At 42.0% G+C, this 22,792-nt stretch overlaps 2 protein-coding genes across 9 annotated transcripts; one reads left to right on the top strand and one right to left on the bottom strand.

The window, feature by feature from the left end:
• The first annotated feature begins 161 nt into the window (after positions 1 to 161).
• LOC148426773 (sister chromatid cohesion protein DCC1-like) lies at positions 162 to 3,450 on the top strand. 4 transcript variants are annotated; one of them, XM_088410914.1, is made up of 10 exons: positions 162 to 429; positions 518 to 686; positions 1,042 to 1,176; positions 1,360 to 1,450; positions 1,550 to 1,688; positions 1,809 to 1,861; positions 1,928 to 2,085; positions 2,169 to 2,317; positions 2,542 to 2,586; positions 3,382 to 3,450. In XM_088410914.1, the coding sequence occupies exons 1-10, from the start codon at positions 260 to 262 to the stop codon at positions 3,428 to 3,430; spliced, it is 1,158 nt and encodes a 385-aa protein (XP_088267040.1). In that variant the 5' UTR covers positions 162 to 259; the 3' UTR covers positions 3,431 to 3,450. The 4 variants fall into 4 exon arrangements, with proteins under 4 accessions (XP_088267040.1, XP_088267039.1, XP_088267038.1 ...); XM_088410913.1 differs by lacking the exon at positions 3,382 to 3,450 and having other exon boundaries at positions 1,931 to 2,085; positions 2,542 to 2,876; XM_088410912.1 differs by lacking the exon at positions 3,382 to 3,450 and having other exon boundaries at positions 2,542 to 2,876.
• Positions 3,451 to 3,846: 396 nt separating this feature from the next.
• LOC148426772 (carboxypeptidase Q-like) lies at positions 3,847 to 22,003 on the bottom strand. Of its 5 annotated transcripts, none has more exons than XM_088411554.1 (11): positions 21,961 to 22,003; positions 21,321 to 21,447; positions 20,104 to 20,313; positions 19,762 to 19,878; positions 18,710 to 18,917; positions 18,406 to 18,613; positions 14,622 to 14,733; positions 9,317 to 9,408; positions 8,530 to 8,625; positions 8,233 to 8,338; positions 3,847 to 4,304 (listed from the first exon to the last, which is right to left on the bottom strand). In XM_088411554.1, the coding sequence occupies exons 2-11, from the start codon at positions 21,445 to 21,447 to the stop codon at positions 4,144 to 4,146; spliced, it is 1,437 nt and encodes a 478-aa protein (XP_088267680.1). In that variant the 5' UTR covers positions 21,961 to 22,003; the 3' UTR covers positions 3,847 to 4,143. The 5 variants fall into 5 exon arrangements, with proteins under 5 accessions (XP_088267680.1, XP_088267683.1, XP_088267678.1 ...); XM_088411557.1 differs by having other exon boundaries at positions 8,184 to 8,338; positions 21,869 to 21,961; XM_088411552.1 differs by having other exon boundaries at positions 21,869 to 21,961.
• Positions 22,004 to 22,792: the final 789 nt, after the last annotated feature.

Raw genomic sequence — 22,792 nt, 5'->3', positions numbered from 1 at the left:
ATGTATTTTGTTCGTTTCAATGTTTAATAATTACTTAGAGTAGGTGTGATAAAAATACAATGGGAACATTGCATGGAAGAACATTTTTGGAAAGTGGTCGCGCTTGAGCGCAATGTCAGTTTCTACACGGATTTAATTTTGACGTGACACGTTGTTCAGCTTCCTGTGAAAAAAAACGAAGGCGCGAACTTCTGATGACAAGCCAAGCAGCTCCTCTGACATTCTGTACTAGCAGTACTAAATCTGACGTCTGTTCAAAATGAGAACTTTGGAGGAGGTTCGGGCGACGCTTGAAATCGCCAAGCTGAAAGAGGAAGATCTGCAGAAAACTGTTCACTGTTTGTCTCTGGGAGAGAACGTTTCAACTGCAGACTACTGTCTGATGGAACTGGACGACACGCTATGCAGACACATTGAAGCGGGTAACAGGTGGGATCAATGTTTGCCGTGTGTCATTTAAACATAAAATATGTTCAGTAAGTGTCCGTAGACCTGACAACGATTTTCTCTTTGGCAGCCTCGTGATCAGAGGAGACAAAAATGAACACGCCGTTTTGTGTAGCGGCGACAAGACGTACGATCTGAAGATCGCAGACACGTCCAACCTGCTGCTCTTTCTGCCAGGATGCAAAACACCTGATCAGCTCACGAGTATCCAGGACAACACGCATCTCGTTCATGCTCAGGTGGGATGACTTTCGAAATTCCATTGCATGTACGGTATTGCCATCAATACAATTCAAATGACTTAAGGCGCATGACAAATCTTCTACTGTAAACTGTTTTGATTTCCAGTCCCCTCCTGTAATCTCCAACTCTAGACCCACTCTAGACGTAAAAAAAAAAAAAAAAAACTTTACAAAATTTTTTTTTTTCCTTCTCAAATCCGATAAGATGAAAATGAAGTGATCAAGCCCAAGTTTCGATCACTGGATCCTTAATTGTTTATTCATGTAATATGTAAGCACAACTTAAAAGAGTAATAAAGGTCATACAATTCATTCAAGCCTTCATCTCTTGCCTGTTCCTCCCTCTTTGCAGATTTGGGGTTTTTGCAACAGCTACTGGGAAGTCAGGAGGCAGCGCCCTAAATTGAAGAAGCTGCTGAGGCTTTTAAGAGAAAACCCATATCAAGGACCTGCCTTAGCAGGGCTGCAGGAGAACACCGAAAACACAGTAACATGCTTTTTCTCTATAAACCTGCAATTTTTTTTTTAATGTAAAGTTTACATTGATTACTTCACAGCAACACACTTGACACGTTAGGATAGTATTTCTTTGTTGGACTGTACATTCTTTTACACACTAGATACAAATATGCAGGACATGACTTTGAGTATGCATATCCCTCATGTGTAGTACACCATGAATGATCTGCTGGAGACAATTCAAGCCAGTGAAGAAGAGCTCAAGAACCACTTGAAGGCCATCCACGCTTGTCAGATAAGTGGTAAGAGTTAGAATATTAACACAGTTAAATGAATGACACTGTCAAGTGTTCCTCAAGATTGAATAATATTAAAGGTGTTTAGCCTGTGTGTTTCTTTAGGTTGTTGGCGCTTGCTCGACAGTGACTATGAGATGAAGTTGCTTGGTCATGTGACTCAGCTGGTGGACTCGGAGTCATGGTCTTGTAACAAAGTTTCGCTTCAAACCTGCCTGGAGGAGTTAGGTCCACTTGAGCCCAGGTTAGTGTCAAATGTTTAATATATATATATATATATATATATATATATATATATATATATATATATATATATATATATATATATATATATATATATATATAAAATGTGTGTCGTTAACAGAGAGATGATTGAACATTGTTTAAACTGCTATGGGACACGCTACATTGAAAATGGTGAGTACCACATTTGCACAATCTGTAGAATCGGGAAAGAGTTTTACATATCCACTTGTCTCCAAGCAGAAGATGTGTTTTACGCACTGGATGAGCATAAAGTTTGCCGGGCCACTGCACTCATGTTGCTGAAGAATGCCATCAAGTTCAACTTGAGGGAGTTTCAGGAAGTATGGCAGCAGAGCGTACCAGATGGCATGAGCACCAGCTTGGACCAGCTCAAGGTTTGGGATCCAACCATTACATTTTTTGTGTAAATAATGAATCAATAGTAGAGAATGATGGCAACGCTGTACTTCCTCTCTAGAGTGTGGCCCTGGTGGACCGCACATCCCGCCCTGAGACTATATGCCTTCTGCAAGTAGAAGACCTCCCAGAGGATACATTGGAACGCTTTAATCATCTCTTCACACTGCGTGAAAAATGGACAGAAGAGGATATTATGCCATATATAGTGTGGGTATCATCTCTCTTATATGAAGGTAAAATATTTAATTGTATGTGACATTTAGAAGAGTTGTAGGCCTTTATTTTGAGGACTTGGGACTGGCATACATCGGCATGGCAAAAACAAAAAAAAAAAAATGTTTTTTCTTTTTTGTCGGTTCAGTGTGTTTATTTCGTTTTGGTTTTTTTAATTATTTTTACTGCATCACATAAGTGTCCTGCCTGTTTTCCAGTGATCTGTGTGGAGAAAAACAGACCACAGGAGCCCTATTGACCAAGTATGCTCGATCTTCCATGCAAAATGGCATTAAGGTGTTCAACTCTCGAAGGCCTGTTGCAACTTGAACATCGTTGTCATACCTTCCATCAGTTTTTTTTATTTACTACACATGTTTATAATGTTTGATACTGAATTTTTGAGTTTATCCTAAAAAGTTGTTGTGGGTATTCCATTCTTTCCAATTTTAACTGTTGGTGTATATTTGTTTTAATCATAAATTGTTGTTGTTTCTTTACTTGAGTGACTGAAGTTTATTACGCTCGAAAAATAAAAGGAGAGGACGTTTAATGGCTGTTATTTGGCTGACTGTCCACAGGGTGGAGACATTTGAAGAAAAATCACTGAAGCTTTAACAGTTTAGCAGGGGGTCTTCAGCAGCACCAACTGATTAACTCGTAGCGTTATGTGATACTTGAGTTTGGGATCGATCGATACCACGTAAATGCTGGTGCCAGTATCACCGATGTTAAGTTCTTTTAGGTTGTGAAATATGGTATTTTAAGTCGGTTTCCCATTGATGTATATATTTGTTTCTTTTTTAAATGGAACATTTTTGTTAACCATAACCTTAAATCTTCTACAATTATCATTAATTAAAAAAATATAGAGGAATATGGTGAGGTAGGCACGGAGATTGGAATAAAAGCAGGACTACATTTAAGTACACCTGGGACTGAAATGAAAACAATGTAAAAAGCATGGATTGTGTGAGGGAAATAAATGCAAATGTTCAAGCTTAATATTGATCCAGATTGACGCCCCCCAATGAAATGATGTCTGTTGTTTTTGTCAGCATGTTTCTGCAGCTCATGTCAGCACTGAAGTGTGACTCATTGAGCTGAAACATCCAGCCTGTTTCTCAACTCACATAATGGTGCGTGCGTGAATCAACCCATGAGTTCAGCACACACTGACAAAAAGTGACTTTAGGCCTGTTACAAGTTACAACAACTTCCAATGCACACTCACAGTTTCCAAAGGACTTTTGTCTCCATTGGTTGACCTCATCACTGATGGGAATGATGACTTTGAAATAGATTGGGCAATTGTGTTTTATGCAGGCATCCCTGACAACCCAAAACAAGTAACGAATTATGAAGTCTAAACAGAAGTTTTTTTTGTTTTTGTTTAGTTTTTTTACCTGCCATTATATTTTCATCTATCATCTTAATCACATCATAACCAATTTAATTTATCAACACTTTAGTCAGACAAACCTATGAGAGCACTAAAATGGGAGTAATGATATGGTGATAAATGGCCGTTCAAAACATGGGTAGTTTATTCATGATAAAACAATAAAAGTATTCTTTGTAACATCTCATCACCATTTCTGGTGATTATATAAGTTGCACTTTGTTATTTTAATAAAAGATAAAAATAAACTTAGAAAAAACCATGGAAAAATAAAAAAATAATTTGTGTCACATTTAGGTCTTACGTTATGTGCAATGTTACTTTTTTATAAGGCTTTATATGATAATCTGCTCCAACATCACCAATATAAAAATATCCGTTGCAGGTTCCAAGAATTCAAGCGCCTTCCTTCTTAAAACTACCTAGGCAGCATGTCCTCGAGGTCTGCTACCACATAAGCCACCACGGCCCACAAAGCTGAGCAGAGGTCCATGTCTCGAGGGTTCTGAACTGTCATGGTATCAGCTTCTGTGTGGTGGAACCAAAAATATCGGCTGTCGGCCACGTGGAGGCTGGCACCTGGATGATGGGCAACACAAATAGTTGTTAGTGATGACTGACTGACAGAAACAAAAGGCGAATTTCACATGTGGTTGAATTTTTAAAAGATGAGAGGGAAAAAAAATATTCAAAGCCACTTGGTCCTGTGTGAAAAGATACAACCCAAACATCAAAAACGGTTTTCAGTTTTTACACACATTTCGCAGTAAAAAGCAAAATCAAGCATTTTCTAGATACTGCCAATGAATCTTTCACATCTCTGTGAGAATATTTAAGACCACTCTCCTTTGCACAATTGTGTTGATTCAACATTACTGGAGGCTTATCCATCTTGAATGGTTTTTAGCATTTCAATTTCATTTGAATCCGGACTTTGACTAGGCCGCTCCAATAAATATGGATGTTACTATTTTTTTTAAGCCATCTAAGTTTGCTTGCGAGTATGCTTTAGATTGTTGTATTGCAGCAGAACCTTAAGGTGCTTTCGACTTGAGGTCACAAACTCATGGTCAAACATTCTGCCTCAGGACTTCCAGGTGAAGAGCAAAATTTGTGGTTTCATCAAACACGGCAAGTTGTCCAAGTTCTGAAGAAGCATAGGAGTCCCAAACAAAATATTCTCTCAAAAGTTTGGGAAATTGTGAACAAAATAGGTATTTTTTTTGTTGTCTTTTTTCAAGACAAGCCTTTATGTTTGTTTTATTCAGCAGTGGGTTTTGCCTTGGATGTAATTTCTACTCAGTCTCTTTTTTTTTTTTAGTCACAAACTGTGACCTTAACTAAGGTGAGGAGGCCTGCAGTTCTTGAGATGTTTTCTTCAGTTGCTTTGTTTCCTCCTGGATGAGTCGTTGCTGTTTTGGTGTAATTTTGGAGGGCTGGCCACTCCTGAGGAGGTTAATTATGCATTCTCCTTTTGCGGATAATGGTTTTCACAGTGGTTTTCTGGAGTCCTAAACTTTTAGGAATTTGTGACCACTTGCATACTAATGAATGTTAATTACTCCTCATCCGATCTTTAATTTATTTAGATAGTGGCATTTTCTAGCAGCTTTTCGAGATTCTTTGGCTGACTTCATTTTGTCTGATAACTTCTATTTAGGTGATGTCTTGACTGAACAAGTCTGGAGGTAATCAGGCTTGGGTGTGGTCAGTGAAAATGAACTTAAGCTTTCGGAAAAAAAAACGCCACGCTCAATTCATGATTTCACAAGAGGAGTCATTTTTCAAAAAGTAGGCTAGCTTTGAACTTTTTTCTTTAATAAAGAAAACAATTTTAAAACCCAAATGTATGTTTAATTGGATGTGTTCTTCAAATATGTATACCTGTTTGATGATTTCAAACACTGAAGTGGGGAACTACAATTGCAATCAATTTTTTTCAACTCCCATTTCATTTTAGACCATTTGGCAAAATGTACAATTCTTCAGCTGTTTGTGATAAGCAAAGTAGACACGAACAGTTAAAATTGTAATATAAAACTAATATTAATAAAATGGAATGTTTTGTGATTGAAACAGCAGTATGTTTGTAAGAAGAACAATGATGCATATGCTGAAAAGAACACCCTGCCTACAGTGCAGCATGGTTGTGGCCCAGTGATGCTCTGGGGCCGCTTTGCCGGTTCTGGCCATGTGAAGCTGATGCATGTGGAGGAAACAATGAATTCATTCAAGTATCAGGAAATCTTAGGTAAAAGCATTGTGCCGCCTGTGAGCATGCTGCAACTTGACTGTCATTGGACCTTCCAACAGGAAAATGATCCCAAGTATAGATCAAAGTCCACCAAGGGTTGGTTTAAAAAAAAAAAAAAAGAAATGGAAGATTACAGAGAGGCCTGCAGTCGCCTGATTTGAACCCTATAAAAAATCTCTGGTGGGATTTGAAGATTGAGGACCATGGCCCATGTGAAATGGTCTAAGATTCATCAGGAACACTGTATAAAGGATGCTGGACTAAGCACAGTATTGAAGATGTTTTTCATTAAGGTATTAAATGAATGAAGACAGTGATCTACAGATTGCATATTCAAATACTTTTGTTTTTGATTTGATAACTACAGGCCAAAGTGGGTATGTGCCTTATATACATTGCACATACATATAATGCAACTGATGGACATGCAATAACACAAGCCATCCAGACAGTAATGATGTGAGAGCTCAGAGGCTCTCAATGAAATGATTTAATAAAAGGTTGGGACCCCTTTTTTGTTTTTGCTTCTTATCTGATGGATGGATGGCCATATTACTGACAATTGCAACCCCTTTTGTTGTTTCTTTTTTTTACAGGATGAATGCCACCATGAGTGCCACAGCCACTATGTTGGGTACAGAATATATGTTTGGTAGAATATATGACCATGATAGGAGAGTAAAATCATAAAAACATACCTTAGCAAGAAGCGGACAAAATATTGAAAATTAATGGTGAAACATGATATGACATTAATAAATGTTATCATAAAAAATACATTCCTTGCACACCTACTGACAGACAGGCACACACAGACACACACACTCCTTGTTTGTAATCTTTGTAATAAAATGAAGAGAAGAGCCTATGAACATCGGTACAACTTGGTGCAGCCGTCCTCTTTTGCAAAAGATTGCTTTGAATCAAGTTTGTTTTTCAAGTTTTTTTCTTTTCTCTGGTTTCTTTTGATTGATAACTCTGATAGGCTGAACTGAGACTGCAATAGTTATTAAAGCTAGCATTTTGCATTGAATTTGCGTCAAAATCCTTGTAATATCAGTTCCATTGCACTACATAAGCCGCCACTTTGTAATTTGCTTCTTGCAAACAGCTGAGAAATGTTTGCCACTAGGCCTAATATGCAAAGGATTTTTAACTGTATGCAAAAGATAAGAAATGTGAAAAGGCAAATATTCTATTTAAAATCTCCATTAGCTTTACGATAGTGCGAGTTTACTTTATTCATCTTTCAGGAAGGTGCGTGTTCGCGTTCTGATTTGGAATGTATTACCACATAATGCATAAACAAATTCCGTTCTACATGATGAAATGAGGGAAAGAGTGAGGTCTCTGTACAAATGATGTTGACACATCCGTACTCTCGTGTCTGTGTTTCAGCAGTGGGAACCTCAACCTCTCCCCAAGATACATGCAGCGGCATTAGAGGTAACGACTGATGATTGAAATAGTAAATATTAACTTCATAATGCTGTGAATCTTTAGAATGTTTTGACAGTGTCAAAAGAATATGACTATCATTTGTGGCAGCTTCACATTAACCTATGAACCACCCCTTTGATCAATATAATAATAAGTCCCTATGGTGCACATTGTACAAGTAACAATATTCAAATTGTTTTTTATGGCACATACAGCTACCGGGTTTTGTGCATGCTAACTATATTAGGGAAACTTTGTTCCAGGTGAATCTTCAGGGGGCAAAAAAAACGAACCATCTAACAGTTGGACAAGTGCCTACACACTTTTGGAGAAATTAAGTTCACAAGAAAAAGTTATGGTGTGTTATGGTACTTGCATTCCCTCATAAAATAAATGAAGCCATCATTTGGCATTAATAGTGTTACTGCTTTTAAACGATCCAGAATGCCTTTAAAATGGTCGCATTGAGCCTCTGGAGGCAGTCCAAGTGCGGCCAGTAATTTTTTTTCTTGAACTCAATAGTTTTTGTTGCTGACAATTCCTTAACCTTCGTGGTTTATTTGAGATTTTGAACTAGAATAATGTTGACAAGAAGCCGTTTTATAGCCCATCTAATATTACATTAATTTCCCACAATAACATCCAGATTCCAGATGTCTATTTTTCTGAAATTACTTGGAAGCAGCAAAGGAAGTGAATCTCTGTGCACAACACTTTCAAAAGTAATAATATATTCCATCACAACACAAATAAGGGTAGAATACTTCTCATTTCCCCATGTAGTGAGTAATATCCTGCTGATTAAACTGTGACCTGGTACTCCAGCTTGCATCCAAGGTGAGATGTCCGTCCCCTCTCCATGCGTCTCCAGTTTGGTTGTATTGAGCGGAGCTAATAGTTTGACCACTTCCCCCATCACCTGTTGGTACACACAAGGACAAGGTCTCCTAAACTCTCTAAACTACATCTTAATACAAGTTGTAGGTCAAAATTGACCATCTGTTTTTTCATGCTTTCCTAATATTTAGTAGCCTCTGTTTTCTAGGGTATTTAAAATGACAGAATACATTATATAAAAATGTTTACATGGTTGCGGTGTAAAGATCGTACCTTTTGCGCTGCAACACTGCCAGTAAACTGCAGGGCCACCGGGGTGAATGTCCCCATGTCGGACTCCATAACCATATCAAAGTTGGACAGATTCACCTTGATGAAAAAATAAGTTGGAAGGAGTACACAAACAATAGCGGCAAACGCCAAAAAAAGGGTAAAAAAGAACACAGGCACAGATAAAATCAAACATCAAATAAGATCAAATGTTTTGCGAAATGACTTTTGTATATTGTCGAACCACAATATATTGCATATACTTGATAGTCTTGCTTCATAACAAGTGCCATAATAGATTATCAAGTATGCTTTAGGAAAGTACAGAATCAAGTTTGACTTAATTGGTCTAAAAATGATTTATTTACTAAAGTAGCACTACAGTGTATCTTTGTCCATCTACCTACACTATACGCCAAGAAAATATGTCTGTAGTTATATAAGCAGACAATGTAATGGTCTTTCTAATCTAGTTATCCACCTTTTATGCCACTTCTATTTGATGGTGTGGAATGTGATGTTTTATGTCATAAAATATGGGCCTTGGCACTATAAAGGTTGTGAAAATCTAGTCTAAAATATGACAGAGCGTAGTGTGAATGGGGAACTGGATGCTGTAGCTAACATGAAGCCAGTGCTGATATGGGATAACTTAACCAGACCATGATAGCGGCACTAAAAAAACAATACTAGGCAGCCTACAGATGCTTTATTGATTTCTATAGCTCTGCTCCCTTTCATTTTGAAGTGTATTTTTTTTAATATTCAGAATTGCAGCAATATGTAAGACCTTATGAAGATTGTAGTACTGCTGTGCTCCTACTCCACCCTGTTCTTCACCCGTCCAAAGCACTGTGCGCATGGTCCTCCTTGGACGTAAACCTGGAAAGGGAAGAAGATACACATTAAGGATATCATGCAGTAATATTGTGCCACTTAACGACAAATGCGTCCTTATAGGTTTATACTGGATGCATTTATTGTCACGGGGGAGTACGGCGGTTGAGGAGGCCGGTATGGTTGCAGAGGAGGAGGACCCAAAAGCAGGGGAGCGTCGGGACAGGGGGTTGATTAAATCCATTTATTTATAAACGAACGGGAACAAAAGCGAGAAAAACAGGACGGCAAAAAACTCGAACTAAGGGCGCAGGCAGGCTGGCAAAACAGAAAGCAAAACACTATGGACAGGCTGGCAGGAAAACACGGAGCTGAGGGACTCGGGGCAAGACGGGACTACGAAACAACAATACGATAGAGACAATATGACATGACGTGACAGAGACAATGATCCGACACGGGCTGTAACAGACACTAGGCTTAAATACATTCACAAACTAATCAAACTAACACATGGCAGCTGGGCAGGGACAACAGGCAAAGGGAGCAGATTGGAGGACACGAGGCGCAGGTAACAGACAGGTGGACTAAATCAAAACTAACGCAGGCAGACGCGACAGGGGCAGAAACCGGAACTATAAACGTAAACAGAAACAGAACCCCTCAAAATAAACCCACAACCCAACAAACCATGACAGAACCCCCCTCTCAAGGGACGGATCCCAGACGTCCCAAAACAAACCGACAAGCAAACAAAACCGAGGCAGGGTGGGCGGAAGGGGGACCGGAGGAGGGCACAGGAGAAAAACAAAAACAGTCCAAAGGCACCCCTGGTGCCAAACGGGATGCACCCGAGGGGGAAAGTCCAGAGGACGACCCGGTCGCCAGAGCGAGTCAGGCGGGCGACCCGGTCGCCAGACGAAAGGTGCCCTGCGGGGCGAGTCAGGTGGGCGGCCCGGACGCCAGACAAGAGGCGCCCGGCGAGGCGAATCAGGCGGGCGGCCAGGACGCCAGAGCAGATGTGCCCGGCGGGCCGAGTCAGGTGGGCGGCCCGGACGCCAGACAAGAGGCGCCCGGCGAGGCGAATCAGGCGGGCGGCCAGGACGCCAGAGCAGATGTGCCCGGCGGGCCGAGTCAGGCGGGCGACCTGGGCGCCCGATGGCGAACAGCAAGCCACCCCAGGTAGGCTTGTATCCCGGTTGCCCCTGAAGATCGGCAGGCGGGGCGTCAGGCGAGAGCGGAGACGTCAGCAGGGCGGCGTCAGGCGAGAGCGGAGACGTCGGCTGGACGCCGTCAGGCGAGAGCGGAGACGTCGGCTGGACGCCGTCAGGCGAGAGCGGAGACGTCGGCTGGACGCCGTCAGGCGAGAGCGGAGGCGTCGGCTGGACGCCGTCAGGCGAGAGCGGAGGCGTCGGCTGGACGCAGTCAGGCCAGAGCGGAGGCGTCGGCTGGACGCAGTCAGGCCAGAGCGGAGGCGTCGGCTGGACGCCGTCAGGCCGGTGCGGAGGCGTCGGCTGGACGCCGTCAGGCCGGTGCGGAGGCGTCGGCTGGACGCCGTCAGGCCGGTGCGGAGGCGTCGGCTGGACGCCGTCAGGCCGGTGCGGAGGCGTCGGCTGGACGCCGTCAGGCCGGTGCGGAGGCGTCGGCTGGACGCCGTCAGGCCGGTGCGGAGGCGTCGGCTGGACGCCGTCAGGCGGGTGCGGAGGCGTCGGCTGGACGCCGTCAGGCAGGTGCGGAGGCGTCGGCTGGACGCCGTCAGGCAGGTGCGGAGGCGTCGGCTGGACGCCGTCAGGCAGGTGCGGAGGCGTCGTCGGGGTGCCATCAGGGAACAGCCACTGGGTGCAGACCACAGACACGAGTGAGAGCACAAGACTGACCTGGGACAGGGGCGACCACAGGGAACCGTCTGGCATCTCTGTCGTCTGCGGCAATGGTGGCATGGCTGACAGCTCAGGCGACTGCGGCTGCCGCGCCGAGGCTGGCGGCTCAGGAGGCTGTGGCAGCGGCGCAGAGGCTGGCGGCTCAGGAGGCTGAGGCGCCGTGGCTGGTGGCTCAACAGGCTGAGGCTGCGGCGCCGTGGCTGGCAGCACTGGGAACGGCAGGCTGGACAGAGACAGCCACTGGGGGCCAATCAGAAACGGCGGGGATGCCAGGAGACTGACTTGGGATGACTGAGGCAGACGGGCGACTGGCTTTGGAGTCAGACGGGCGACTGGCTTTGGAGGCAGACGGGCGACTGGCTTGGGAGGCAGACGGGCGACTGGCTTGGGAGGCAGACGGGCGACTGGCTTGGGAGGCAGACGGGCGACTGGCTTGGGAGGCAGACGGGCGACTGGCTTGGGAGGCAGACGGGCGACTGGCTTGGGAGGCAGACGGGCAGGGTTCACAGAGCCTGGGGTCCGGCTCGCAGGGTGCACAGAGGCCGGGGTCCGGCTCGCAGGGTGCACAGAGGCCGGGGTCCGGCTCGCAGGGTGCACAGAGGCCGGTGTCCGGCTCGCAGGGGTCACAGAGGCCGGGGTCCGGCTCGCAGGGGTCACAGAGGCCGGGGTCCGGCTCGCAGGGGTCACAGAGGCCGGGGTCCGGCTCGCAGGGGTCACAGAGGCCGGGGTCCGGCTCGCAGGGGTCACAGAGGCCGGGGTCCGGCTCGCAGGGGTCACAGAGGCCGGACGCCGGCTCGCAGGGGTCACAGAGGCCGGGCGCCGGCTCGCAGGGGTAGCAGAGGCCGGGCGCCGGCTCGCAGGGTTCACAGAGGCCGGGGACCGGCTCGCAGGGTTCGCAGAGGCCGGGGACCGGCTCGCAGGGTTCGCAGAGACCGGGGACCGGCTCGCAGGGTTCGCAGAGGCCGGGCGCCGGCTCGCTGGGACAGGGGCGGTCTGCCGCCTTGGCGCTGGGACAGGGGCGGTCTGCCGCCTTGGCGCAAGGACAGGGGCGGGTAGCCGCCTTGGCGCAGGGACAGGTAGCCGCCTTGGCGCAGGGACAGGTACGGGTAGCCGCCTTGGCGCTGGGACAGGTACGGGTAGCCGCCTTGGCGCTGGGACAGGGGCGGGTGCCGCTTCAGCCCGCCGGCAGGAAGTTTGGGGAACAGAGACCGGTGGTACAGACGCGACAGGAGCTTGGGACAGGGTGCAAGAAGAGGGTGGTACAGGACAGGAGGAAGTAGGCAGGGCGCGGCAAGAGGGGGACACAGAGACAGGAGGGAACGGATCGGAAGGCTGAACAGATGGGTTCTGGTGGTCACTGGGGCGGTGGCCTTTTCGCGGGCCCCTCCACCGGCGGCCACGAAATGCCAACCGGGAGCCCACGAAAAGGTCACGGTCAAATAGGGGCTCTGAATCGGAGTCTTCGGACGAACTGTAAAAGGACTGGCCGGACTGATAGTCAAAATCTGAATCAAAATCATAATCAGAGGTGCACGGGCTCGAATACGGAATATGATAAAAAGTGTCGAAGGAAGAGGGACGCGGGTAAACAAAATCCGGACCGGTACTGGAACGAAACGTGACGAAAGGAGGGCAATCCTCGATATCGGAAAAATCTGAGTCCAACGTACAGTAAGGTGCGCGAACAGGAGAGGAAGGGTGATCGGGTGTGCGGACAGAAGGTGAACTACGCAAATCAGAAAAATCGGAACTACAAAAAACGTGCGGGGACAGAATCGTGTCGTATGGGAGGTCGGAGGAACACGAGGGAAACGCGGAAGTAACAGACGCGGGGGGCGGATCAGAAGCGGGGACAGACGCGGACTCGGAGGGGAGAAACACGGAAGAAAAAACAAGAGGTCTCACACTGGGGGAACGGGGCTGACCGGCGGGCTGAGAACGGATGCGGGCGGGGCGGCGGCGTCGAGTCCGCCGACGCGGACTTCCCGCTGGGTCCTGTGCTGGTGGTCGGATCATTCTGTCACGGGGGAGTACGGCGGTTGAGGAGGCCGGTATGGTTGCAGAGGAGGAGGACCCAAAAGCAGGGGAGCGTCGGGACAGGGGGTTGATTAAATCCATTTATTTATAAACGAACGGGAACAAAAGCGAGAAAAACAGGACGGCAAAAAACTCGAACTAAGGGCGCAGGCAGGCTGGCAAAACAGAAAGCAAAACACTATGGACAGGCTGGCAGGAAAACACGGAGCTGAGGGACTCGGGGCAAGACGGGACTACGAAACAACAATACGATAGAGACAATATGACATGACGTGACAGAGACAATGATCCGACACGGGCTGTAACAGACACTAGGCTTAAATACATTCACAAACTAATCAAACTAACACATGGCAGCTGGGCAGGGACAACAGGCAAAGGGAGCAGATTGGAGGACACGAGGCGCAGGTAACAGACAGGTGGACTAAATCAAAACTAACGCAGGCAGACGCGACAGGGGCAGAAACCGGAACTATAAACGTAAACAGAAACAGAACCCCTCAAAATAAACCCACAACCCAACAAACCATGACATTTATTTTACATTAAAAATAAATTAGCCTATTAAGATGTTAAACTACTGGTTAGTATGTCCGCCATACAGTGCAGATGTTGATTAATTTTCTTAGCAAGCTATCTGAGGAGTAAACCAACGACAAGCTCATGAATGTAATGCTCGATGAATTCTTTGATTCAGTTCAGATTTGAGTGGGAAAGGTGGATTCTAACTCGGCAAATTTCTCATTCTTGTTCATTCATTATCTTAACCGCTTGGTGTGCTTGGAGCCTATCCCTGCTAATTTGGTCATAACTTATACCTGCTGTTTTGGTCATAACTTGTAGATTTTTAGGGGGTTCAATTACTAAAATGATCTTACACTCAGACTATAAATTAAAATCTGAAACTAGACTCAGAAAGAACACATCTTGACATGACAGCAGGAGAACTTGACTTGACAGTGAGATGTTTTTTTTGGTCCTGGAAATTTATGACCATTTGTCCAACCAATAATGACATGCCATATAATGTCATTTTTCGAACTTCTCAATGTCACTTGGTTCACAGGTGTATAAATAAATAAAAATAAATAAATAGGCACATAATACATATTTCAATTACGTTTGAGAAAATTCAAGGCACACAGCAAAAACATCTATACAATAAATAGTTATACAAGCACTGTTGCTTCTTTCCAAATATGTGTGATGTGAGCTGTTTATCCAAGATTTTAAAGTGCTATATGTACACTATTAACTCACAGTGAGAGAAATAATCATAAGTAATTATTTACTCAGCTTTGTTTATATGCATTTGTAATTGGTTAGCTTGGCTCGGCTCACCCAGCTGTTTTATAAGTGACAGGGCTTCCCAAGAAACCATGGCTCCGCCCCCATCATCCATAGCACCCTGGCCCACATCCCAACTGTCCAGATGACCACTCAATAGGACAACCTAGCACATATACAATAAGTAAAAGTGATTAGCTCCATGTAACTAGCTATAAGGTAAACAGAGGTATAAACATCATTTCCAGTAAGATTATGTTACACTGAATTCCAGTCAGTGGGAAATGCAGGACAATGTTTGGGCAAACAAAAGTGTGGACCATGAACCTGAAACATTGAACCACTGTAAGAGAAAAACCAACAAAAATAGGAACAAAGACCTTGTTTCGTAATCAAAAAACAAACAAACTACACATTGAATCTCAGAGGTCAAACAAATATATTGGGTTGTTCCCATAAAAAATAATAGAAATTGAAATAAAACATTTTGGGGTCTTCAGAAAACTTCTATTAATCATGCAGGCAAAGTATTGTCAGTGGGAGGATGCCAGGATGTCCTTAGTGGGGCCATACAGGCAAGCGGGAGCTACACGCAGCCAAGGGGAAACCAACGGCTTCTGCATATGAGGCGGACGTGCTAACCAGTCTTCCACCATGCCGCCCCTAGTGTCTTTAGTCATTTTAAATACAATGAGAAAAAAAAGACAGGCAGGAATAAGAATATGGAACTACTGTATGAGAATAAGATATCCTTTTCCATAGTAAATAACAAGCTTTTACAAAGATGGCTAGTCGAGCCATTTATAGAAGTCAACAGAAACCACAATTATAATTGAGTGTAAAAGATGCTAAAAAGGGAGTTAGGCAACAGTCAAAGCAATTCATTCCTGTTTGACAATTGACTGACTCAGCTACGTGCTGTGATTCACTAAACCTCAAATCACACACAGACATCGTTTGCTGAAACGACAAAAGTAAAAATTCACAAACTAGACATGATGTAATTATGTCATGCATTTCATTTCCCTTTTCTAAACTTACCGCACACAAAACATTTTGGGCTCTGTCAAATCAATGTCTGAGGTCAGTTTTAAACATTAAAATGAGCAGGCCTTAACTTTACTGGAGCTATACTGTAAATGATTAAAAGATGGCATAAAATCATTTCACAATCACAGAGAATAAATCATTCAATCCCAAAGACATTTTTTTAAGAGTCCAGACATTCAATCTCAGGTACTTTTATTAAAAGGAAAAAAAAAAAAATCTCTCTCTCCTGCTGTGTGTGTGTGCTGTGTGTATGTGTGTGTGTGTGTGTATATATATATATATATATATATATATATATATATATATATATATATTTTTTTTTTTTTTTTTTTTTTTTCAAAAGTGTCTGTTTAAAAGAGGGAGGGTCTAAACATGGCTGACGAATTTAGAAGAATTCATTAATGAATTTACTACCTAAAGTGATACCGGCCATTTCTATATACCTTTTGAAAAAAACACTTGAAAAAAATGGAAAAAGATATAAATAAGTAACTGGGATTGACTGTCTGCACTCTCACATTAAAAAAGGCTTCTTTGGGATTGATTGAGTTAATGAATCAACCATTGTGGTTTCGTCAGGTATTCAATCCAGATCAAGATGTACAAGTATTGTTGACAATAAGTCATTAATGGACATGCAATCGATACTCACTGGGCTCCTACAAAATGTGATAAAATAAAGTACAATACCAGTGCCAAAAGGTTAACCTTCACAAAGATAAGAGTACTTAGAAAATGGTTATTTAGATATTTCGGAAGAAATTATCTGTTTATCAAGTCCAACCCATATTTCTCAGTGCGCAAGTATGAGTCATCTCAAAAGATATGGACAGGACATTTAGTGCATGTTGGCTCAAGTCGTGGTATGAGGTGATATATGATTAAATTACGATGAAGCAAGGCCACATTTTATACCTAATCACCTTAACTGATGGAGTACAGGAGTAAGTTTTAAAGTAAGTTTTAAAGCAAGAATTACATTACTGACATATACCTTCACATTGAAAAACAAACAAAAAAAAACATCTGTGAAACCACAATTTCAGTCGGGACGCTGTGTAAATTGTAAATAAAACAGAAAAATGATTTTTAAATTTCTTTTAAACTACATAGAAATCAATACACTACAACATGTTTTATTAAAACTGATCTTTTTTATCCCTAAAATATCAACTATTGTTTAATTTGACGCATTCGACACGTTCCAAAATACAGCCATTGTGTTATCTTTTCTTTTACCAACATTCAATAAGTGTTTGGGAACTGAGAACATGGATTATTGGAGCTTTACAAGTAGAATTATTTCCCCATTCTTGCTTGATGTGCTCCATTTAAGGCACCAGTCAAATGGGGCGGGATTGGGGGATGAACTGAATTGTGCAGCCATTTTATAAATCAACTATTTGTAAATCAGCTAAATTGTGAAATTGAAGCATTACACAAGTGGCAGAATGCTGGATGGATGGTTTAAAAAACATGTTGACAATACTTTGTGGCATGTATGCAAGTTGAGTACAGGCTTTGAAGAGTTATTGTTTGTCTCAAGCTATGCAAACGTTTGTCAAAACATAATTTACATTGGTTATTTATTGTAAATAAATCAAATCTTTATATAAATGTTTGTTGAATTTGTAATTTTGTTTTTAATTTAGATTTTTTGGGGGGCCATTTCGTCCAGCCCTCGTAAATAGAGGGGCAAACGAGAGGTGTTTGGTTGTTTGTGCAGATGCATAAAAAGCGAATGACCATCATGCTTGGATGAACCTAGGCAATCAAAAAATGGTTTGCTGCCAAAAAGGTAAACCTAGAAATCTAGAAAGTACAGTTTTCATATGGGTTCAGGGAATGTTAGGCGAGAGCTCGGATTCAGCATATCAAACTAGCTAAAGTATGCATTGTGTTTGCAACAATACTTAACCATGTGTAATGGGTTTTCAAAAGATCAGGCTCATTTCTAGGAAAACAAAATTTTTGATATTTATATATTCTAATTCCCTTTAAAACAATATATATTGCACAGAGGTAGCTCAAAGACTGACATAATTATAGCAATTTCAATGTTGCCAAGTTGAGAACCGTAGTTTTGACAAAAACACATTTAAATATTTGGTACTTCATGTTTCAATGGTATGCATTCTTTACTAATCCCTTATTTTCATACACTTTGGTTAAAATTTCAACCATTCAACTCCTGGGAAATGAAAGTTGAGACCTGAAGGAGGTTGTTTTTGTAGAAATCCCAAAAATGGGCATCTATGTCAAAAAGTTGTATTTTCCTCAATGACTCAAAACTAATCACTGTATGACATAAGCTTGCTTTTGTCAAAACGCATCAAATATATATAATATGATATGGATGGAACACTTAAAAATGTGGTAAAACATTTTACAAGTGGTGAACACGTGGCCTAGTCCCATTGAATTGAGTGAGTGAGTGAGTCCTGTCTTTCAATATATTGTTATTAATGGAAATCACTGTTTTCATTCACATTTTACACAATATCCTAACCTCATTGGAACCAAGCTTTGTATTTAATGCACAAACAGCAAATCTGCACAAATGCAATTTTCTGTTATTTGTGGGGATAAACAGTACTGTTCATAATTACCCAGATGATCTCATATAATACCTCCCACATGTAGCCAACAAAAGGAGGGAACTAATTAGTGAAGTGACATACAGTACTCATTTGTATGTGCCACCCAAGTTGATTAAACATTTAGAAAGCGAGAAGGATTTTGCACCCATTTCAATAAACATGGCTGACAGACAGAAGAAGAGTGCTACCTGCTCAGGGTACTGCCAGCCTTTTATCTCAGCCACAGTGTTAAAGGAGTCTGCATCTGGAAGAGTCTTGGCGGCCATTGTAAGTCTGACGATGATCCGTTGTCCCCTCTGCGCTATACGCCACATCAGCTCAGCATCCTCCATCGTGATGCATGCTGTAGGAATGCGCTTGACACCATCCTGGTAGTCTTGCCAACCTGTGTGAGGACTAAAAATGTAGAGCCCAAGATAGATTAAACATTTGCTTGAAAGGAGAGAAAAAGCAAATGTTTCACTAAATGCATGTTTAGAGGGAGATGAGCACCTATTAATTGAGAAGGGAGTGATTGATCTAATGAGTGTGGCCACAGCTCCGACTTTTGATGCCTCAGAGGCGCCGTACGCACGGTATGCCACTGTCTCGCCGTAGCTGATAAATGGCTGGTTGAAGACCACAATCTTCCCCATGGCCTCGCTGGCTCGGCTCTTCAGTTCCTCAAAGGATCTAACAACCAACACCTCTGCCTCAATACCTTTAGACAGGGAGGGAAAAAAATGATAATGCACATTTAAAATGCACTGCTATATTCACAAAAAGATTGCGCGTCTTTTGCATGGTGCAAACCGGTAGAAATTGAGCAAATGGACAGCAACTAAATCACAACGCAGGCGTCAATGCATCTTCAAGGTGCTTGCAACAGATTAATGCGGCTTATTGAGGAAATCGCTTATACTATATGTTCATAAACTCCAGGATTTGAGATTTATATTAACATTAAATTATATTAGTGACGACAATCTCATTCACACTAGCAGTTAAGACCAAAAAAATCACGTTGTGACTACTTCATCTATCCATGAGAATAATAATAAACATAATAATAATAATAATAATAATAATAATAACAATAAGAATAATCATGCATTTTATTTAAAGTTGGGCATGTTACTTTGCCTCATGTAATAATCAAGATGAAAACAGGTGCAAACTGCACTCAAGGTGGTGTCAAACTTTGTGGAACGTGTTTGTACTGGCATGTCATTAGTACAATATCTTTTGTGAATAGGCCATTATGATAGAGCAAAGTGAGGGTAGAAATGTAGTGCAATTAAAGGTGGGATCAGCGGCCGCAGTTTTTTCTTTGTGTATTTGGTCCGGAATGCTTTATAATCAAATCTGTCTGATTTAAGCAAGCAAATTTTGTAGGATATCTGTAGAAAAGAGGCTCATCATGATACAGCCAGCCACTGTGCAAACACTTGTTATTAGATGACACGGCTGTTTAATGAATCACTAAAAAGAGGTAATTGTGTGAGGAAATACACGAATCAAAATCACTTTCATAATGAAGTGATTTTTTTTCCGTGACGGCTAACCTTCAGGCGGTGTCCCTACACTGCTCCCGAGACCCAAAATAGCCAGATTCTTGGTCCTCGGCAATGTCATCACTGCACTCTCCTTTCCTCGAACCCAGTGTGGGATTTTTACCGGTTCTGGTGACGTAGAACCAAAGACAGACAGACGGACACACACACAAAATAATTCTTCATTCCCATAGAGTAAAGGTAAAGATGATGATACAGGCAACCTTTCTCCCTTGTATTCTTAAGTGCATCATAAGTTGAAACTCTCACAAAGCACAAATTTTAATAAGGCCGTAAAAATGCAGTCATGTGATGGTCATGTATTCAGATGAACATTAACTTAGCATTACTCACCGAGATGTACATCCAAACCATCCAGCGTCATAGCTTTGTACATATACTTGATAGCCATCTCCAGGTTGAACGAGCCGCTGACACGGTTCCCGATGGTGTCAGTAAAGTCGGCGAGGCGTCTGTAGGAGCGGTTCTGCGCAGCGCCCAACACAGCCAGGTCGATGATCCTTTTGGCCACATCTGTGTAGCTCGCAACTTCTGCTGCCACGTCTTGAGATTGCAAATTAATAAACACAACAATTGCAAGTTTAGACCATCAAAGCACAGGTGTCAAATTAAAGGCCTTAAAGTGCTCCGCAAGTAGTCCGTTAGTTTATGTACTTAAATTTTGTGTTTCTGGAGAAAATCTGTACCAAAGTTGCAAATTGTCTTCATATTGAGAAGCATTTCAAGCATATTTGCTACCGATACAGTGCAATAGCTAAACTATTTTCCTTGACTGTTGATTTCGAAACCACCAATGTGTTGTGCATATGTAATAATGTCGTATGATGGTGCAATTATACTTTAATTTGGTATCAAAGTCATAACCATAGCAAAGAAATGAACTGCATGTGTTTCTTTTTATAGAAGCTGATTACATAATTCAAAATCTGAAACGAATGGTCAATATCATTACAGTATGATTTTATCCCTCTTCAGAATTACTGTTGTAAAAATTTAGCAAAGAAATAAAACTTTCCGGTTTTATTATAATAGGCCAAATATTTGCACACATACCAATACAATAATAAATCTGACATTCATGTCATTTTATATTTCATTTCATATACTGTACACTATTTCACAACGTCTTACTGTTTTCCTAACTACCATAATTAGTGGTGAAAATTATTTGATATTTTGACCATGAAAATTCTGTTTTCATCATCATAGTGAACATTTTGCATGTGTGGGAAATTGCTGTCCACCACCAAACTCGGATGTATTAGGGACATTACAACTGGTATTTATTTGTCTTTTTTCTGTTTGGGCGAAAAGTGGACTATTGCAAAATGAATAATTGCACTTATGTTTTCTAATTTGCATTACATTATGTGTTGGATGCTGTCAAGGTTAACATGGCTACTCAATCATAGTAAAAAAACAATCAAGCTAAACTAGCTAATTTTAAGAAATGGAGTATATACAGTAAGTGGTAATAAGGTTTTTTAACCTTGGGCTATGGAAGAAAACAGAATAATCTGCCTTAATTTTTGAACGAGGGCTAATTGTACCTTTCCGAGCAGTGCTGTTGAATTCATATCTGATCATTGTTAAACTATTGGGGCGCCCGTCCAGGAATTTCAGCATGGAAGTAGCCACAAAGATGAGGAGGAGAGACAGTCTATCACGCCGTGCCATCTGAGAAAATACAGTTTGCCACAATACTGTTAGCTATCAAAACAAGATGTGCGCAGAATTCTTCGAAATAGTAGCAAAAAAACCAAGAGATTCGTGTACCATTAGTTTGTACTTCCCTGTTCCGAGGACTTAACAGTATGCATTTACAGTAAGAGGAACTTCGACTTACTGAAAATAAGTGTAATCTTTCACTTCCACTGAAACGCCAAAAAGAAAGTTATAGAGAAACGAAACTACTAAATTACACCCGCAATAAATTCATGCAAATGTCTGTTAGATTGTTTGTTTTTTTATAAGGATAAAAATCAAGATCACGTCCATAAAATTAATCGAATCACTGGAGGACCGCGAGGTAAATGGCAAAATGACAATTTGACAACTGATCATGTTTGGTTTTAAAACTGAGTGAAAGAAGACAAACCATGTGACAAACCCCGCTTTACGTTTTGGGGGAACACCTAAGTCTTTAGACAGAGAGAGAGAGACCCCAAAAATGAAAGAATGAATGTTTACCACTTGAGGAAGTACTGCTTGAGGCCACCGATTGCTAACTTCCTCTCGGGACTTTCAGAATAAAAAAAAACACGTTTTATAAATCCTCCGCAGTAAAATATTACTCAAAAAAAAAAAACTTGCAGTTCAGAAATACAGAAAAAAAATCAAACAAAAAACAGTAAGGGCAGAGAAAGTAACGAGATATGCATTTAAAAAAACACTACACACGGGATTCTGATGCATTCAAAATTGGGAATGTAAATCTTATTCAAATAAAGGCATGTTCATTGCATAATAGTGTAACATGTTCATTTATTAATGTAAAGTGCCCTCCACAGATGGTGGCACCCCTGGTTAAATTGGTTTTAAAAGCCTTAAAGTGACAATATGTAAGATTTAGAACATTTATCATAAAAAAATGAATAAATTAACTTATTATACATTTAAAAAAAAACTTGCAAATGAATGTGTTCTTAAGGACCAACAGTATGTTTTAAATATAATCATTGGTCTAGTTATCATTAAATTATATTACACAGGGGGTGGCACTCCTCCAGAGGTTGCCATGTCTGTTATAGCTGTGGACAGCCGGAGGAGTGTGTATTTGCGCTATGCGCCTAAAGCGCCCATGGGCGCATGTAAAAAAAATACACATACCCCCTTTAAATGAATTACATTTTGATGGCAGAAGTATACTCTCATTCTGACGCTATTAGGGACACTTCTTTAGAGGTTCAGTGAACGTAAATTGAGAAACACTAGCTGGGAAAATATAAAAACGTAAATATAAAATTGGACACTTTGTACACACCACGCTTCAATTAATGCACAACCCCCCTTCAAATAAAAG

The sequence above is a fragment of the Hippichthys cyanospilos genome, chromosome 3 (genome assembly GCF_059441005.1).
Source record: "Hippichthys cyanospilos isolate Australia breed blue-spotted pipefish chromosome 3, RoL_Hcya_1.0, whole genome shotgun sequence".
Classification (NCBI taxonomy): Eukaryota; Metazoa; Chordata; class Actinopteri; order Syngnathiformes; family Syngnathidae; genus Hippichthys; species Hippichthys cyanospilos.
This window is presented reverse-complemented; position numbering and strand designations above follow the sequence as displayed.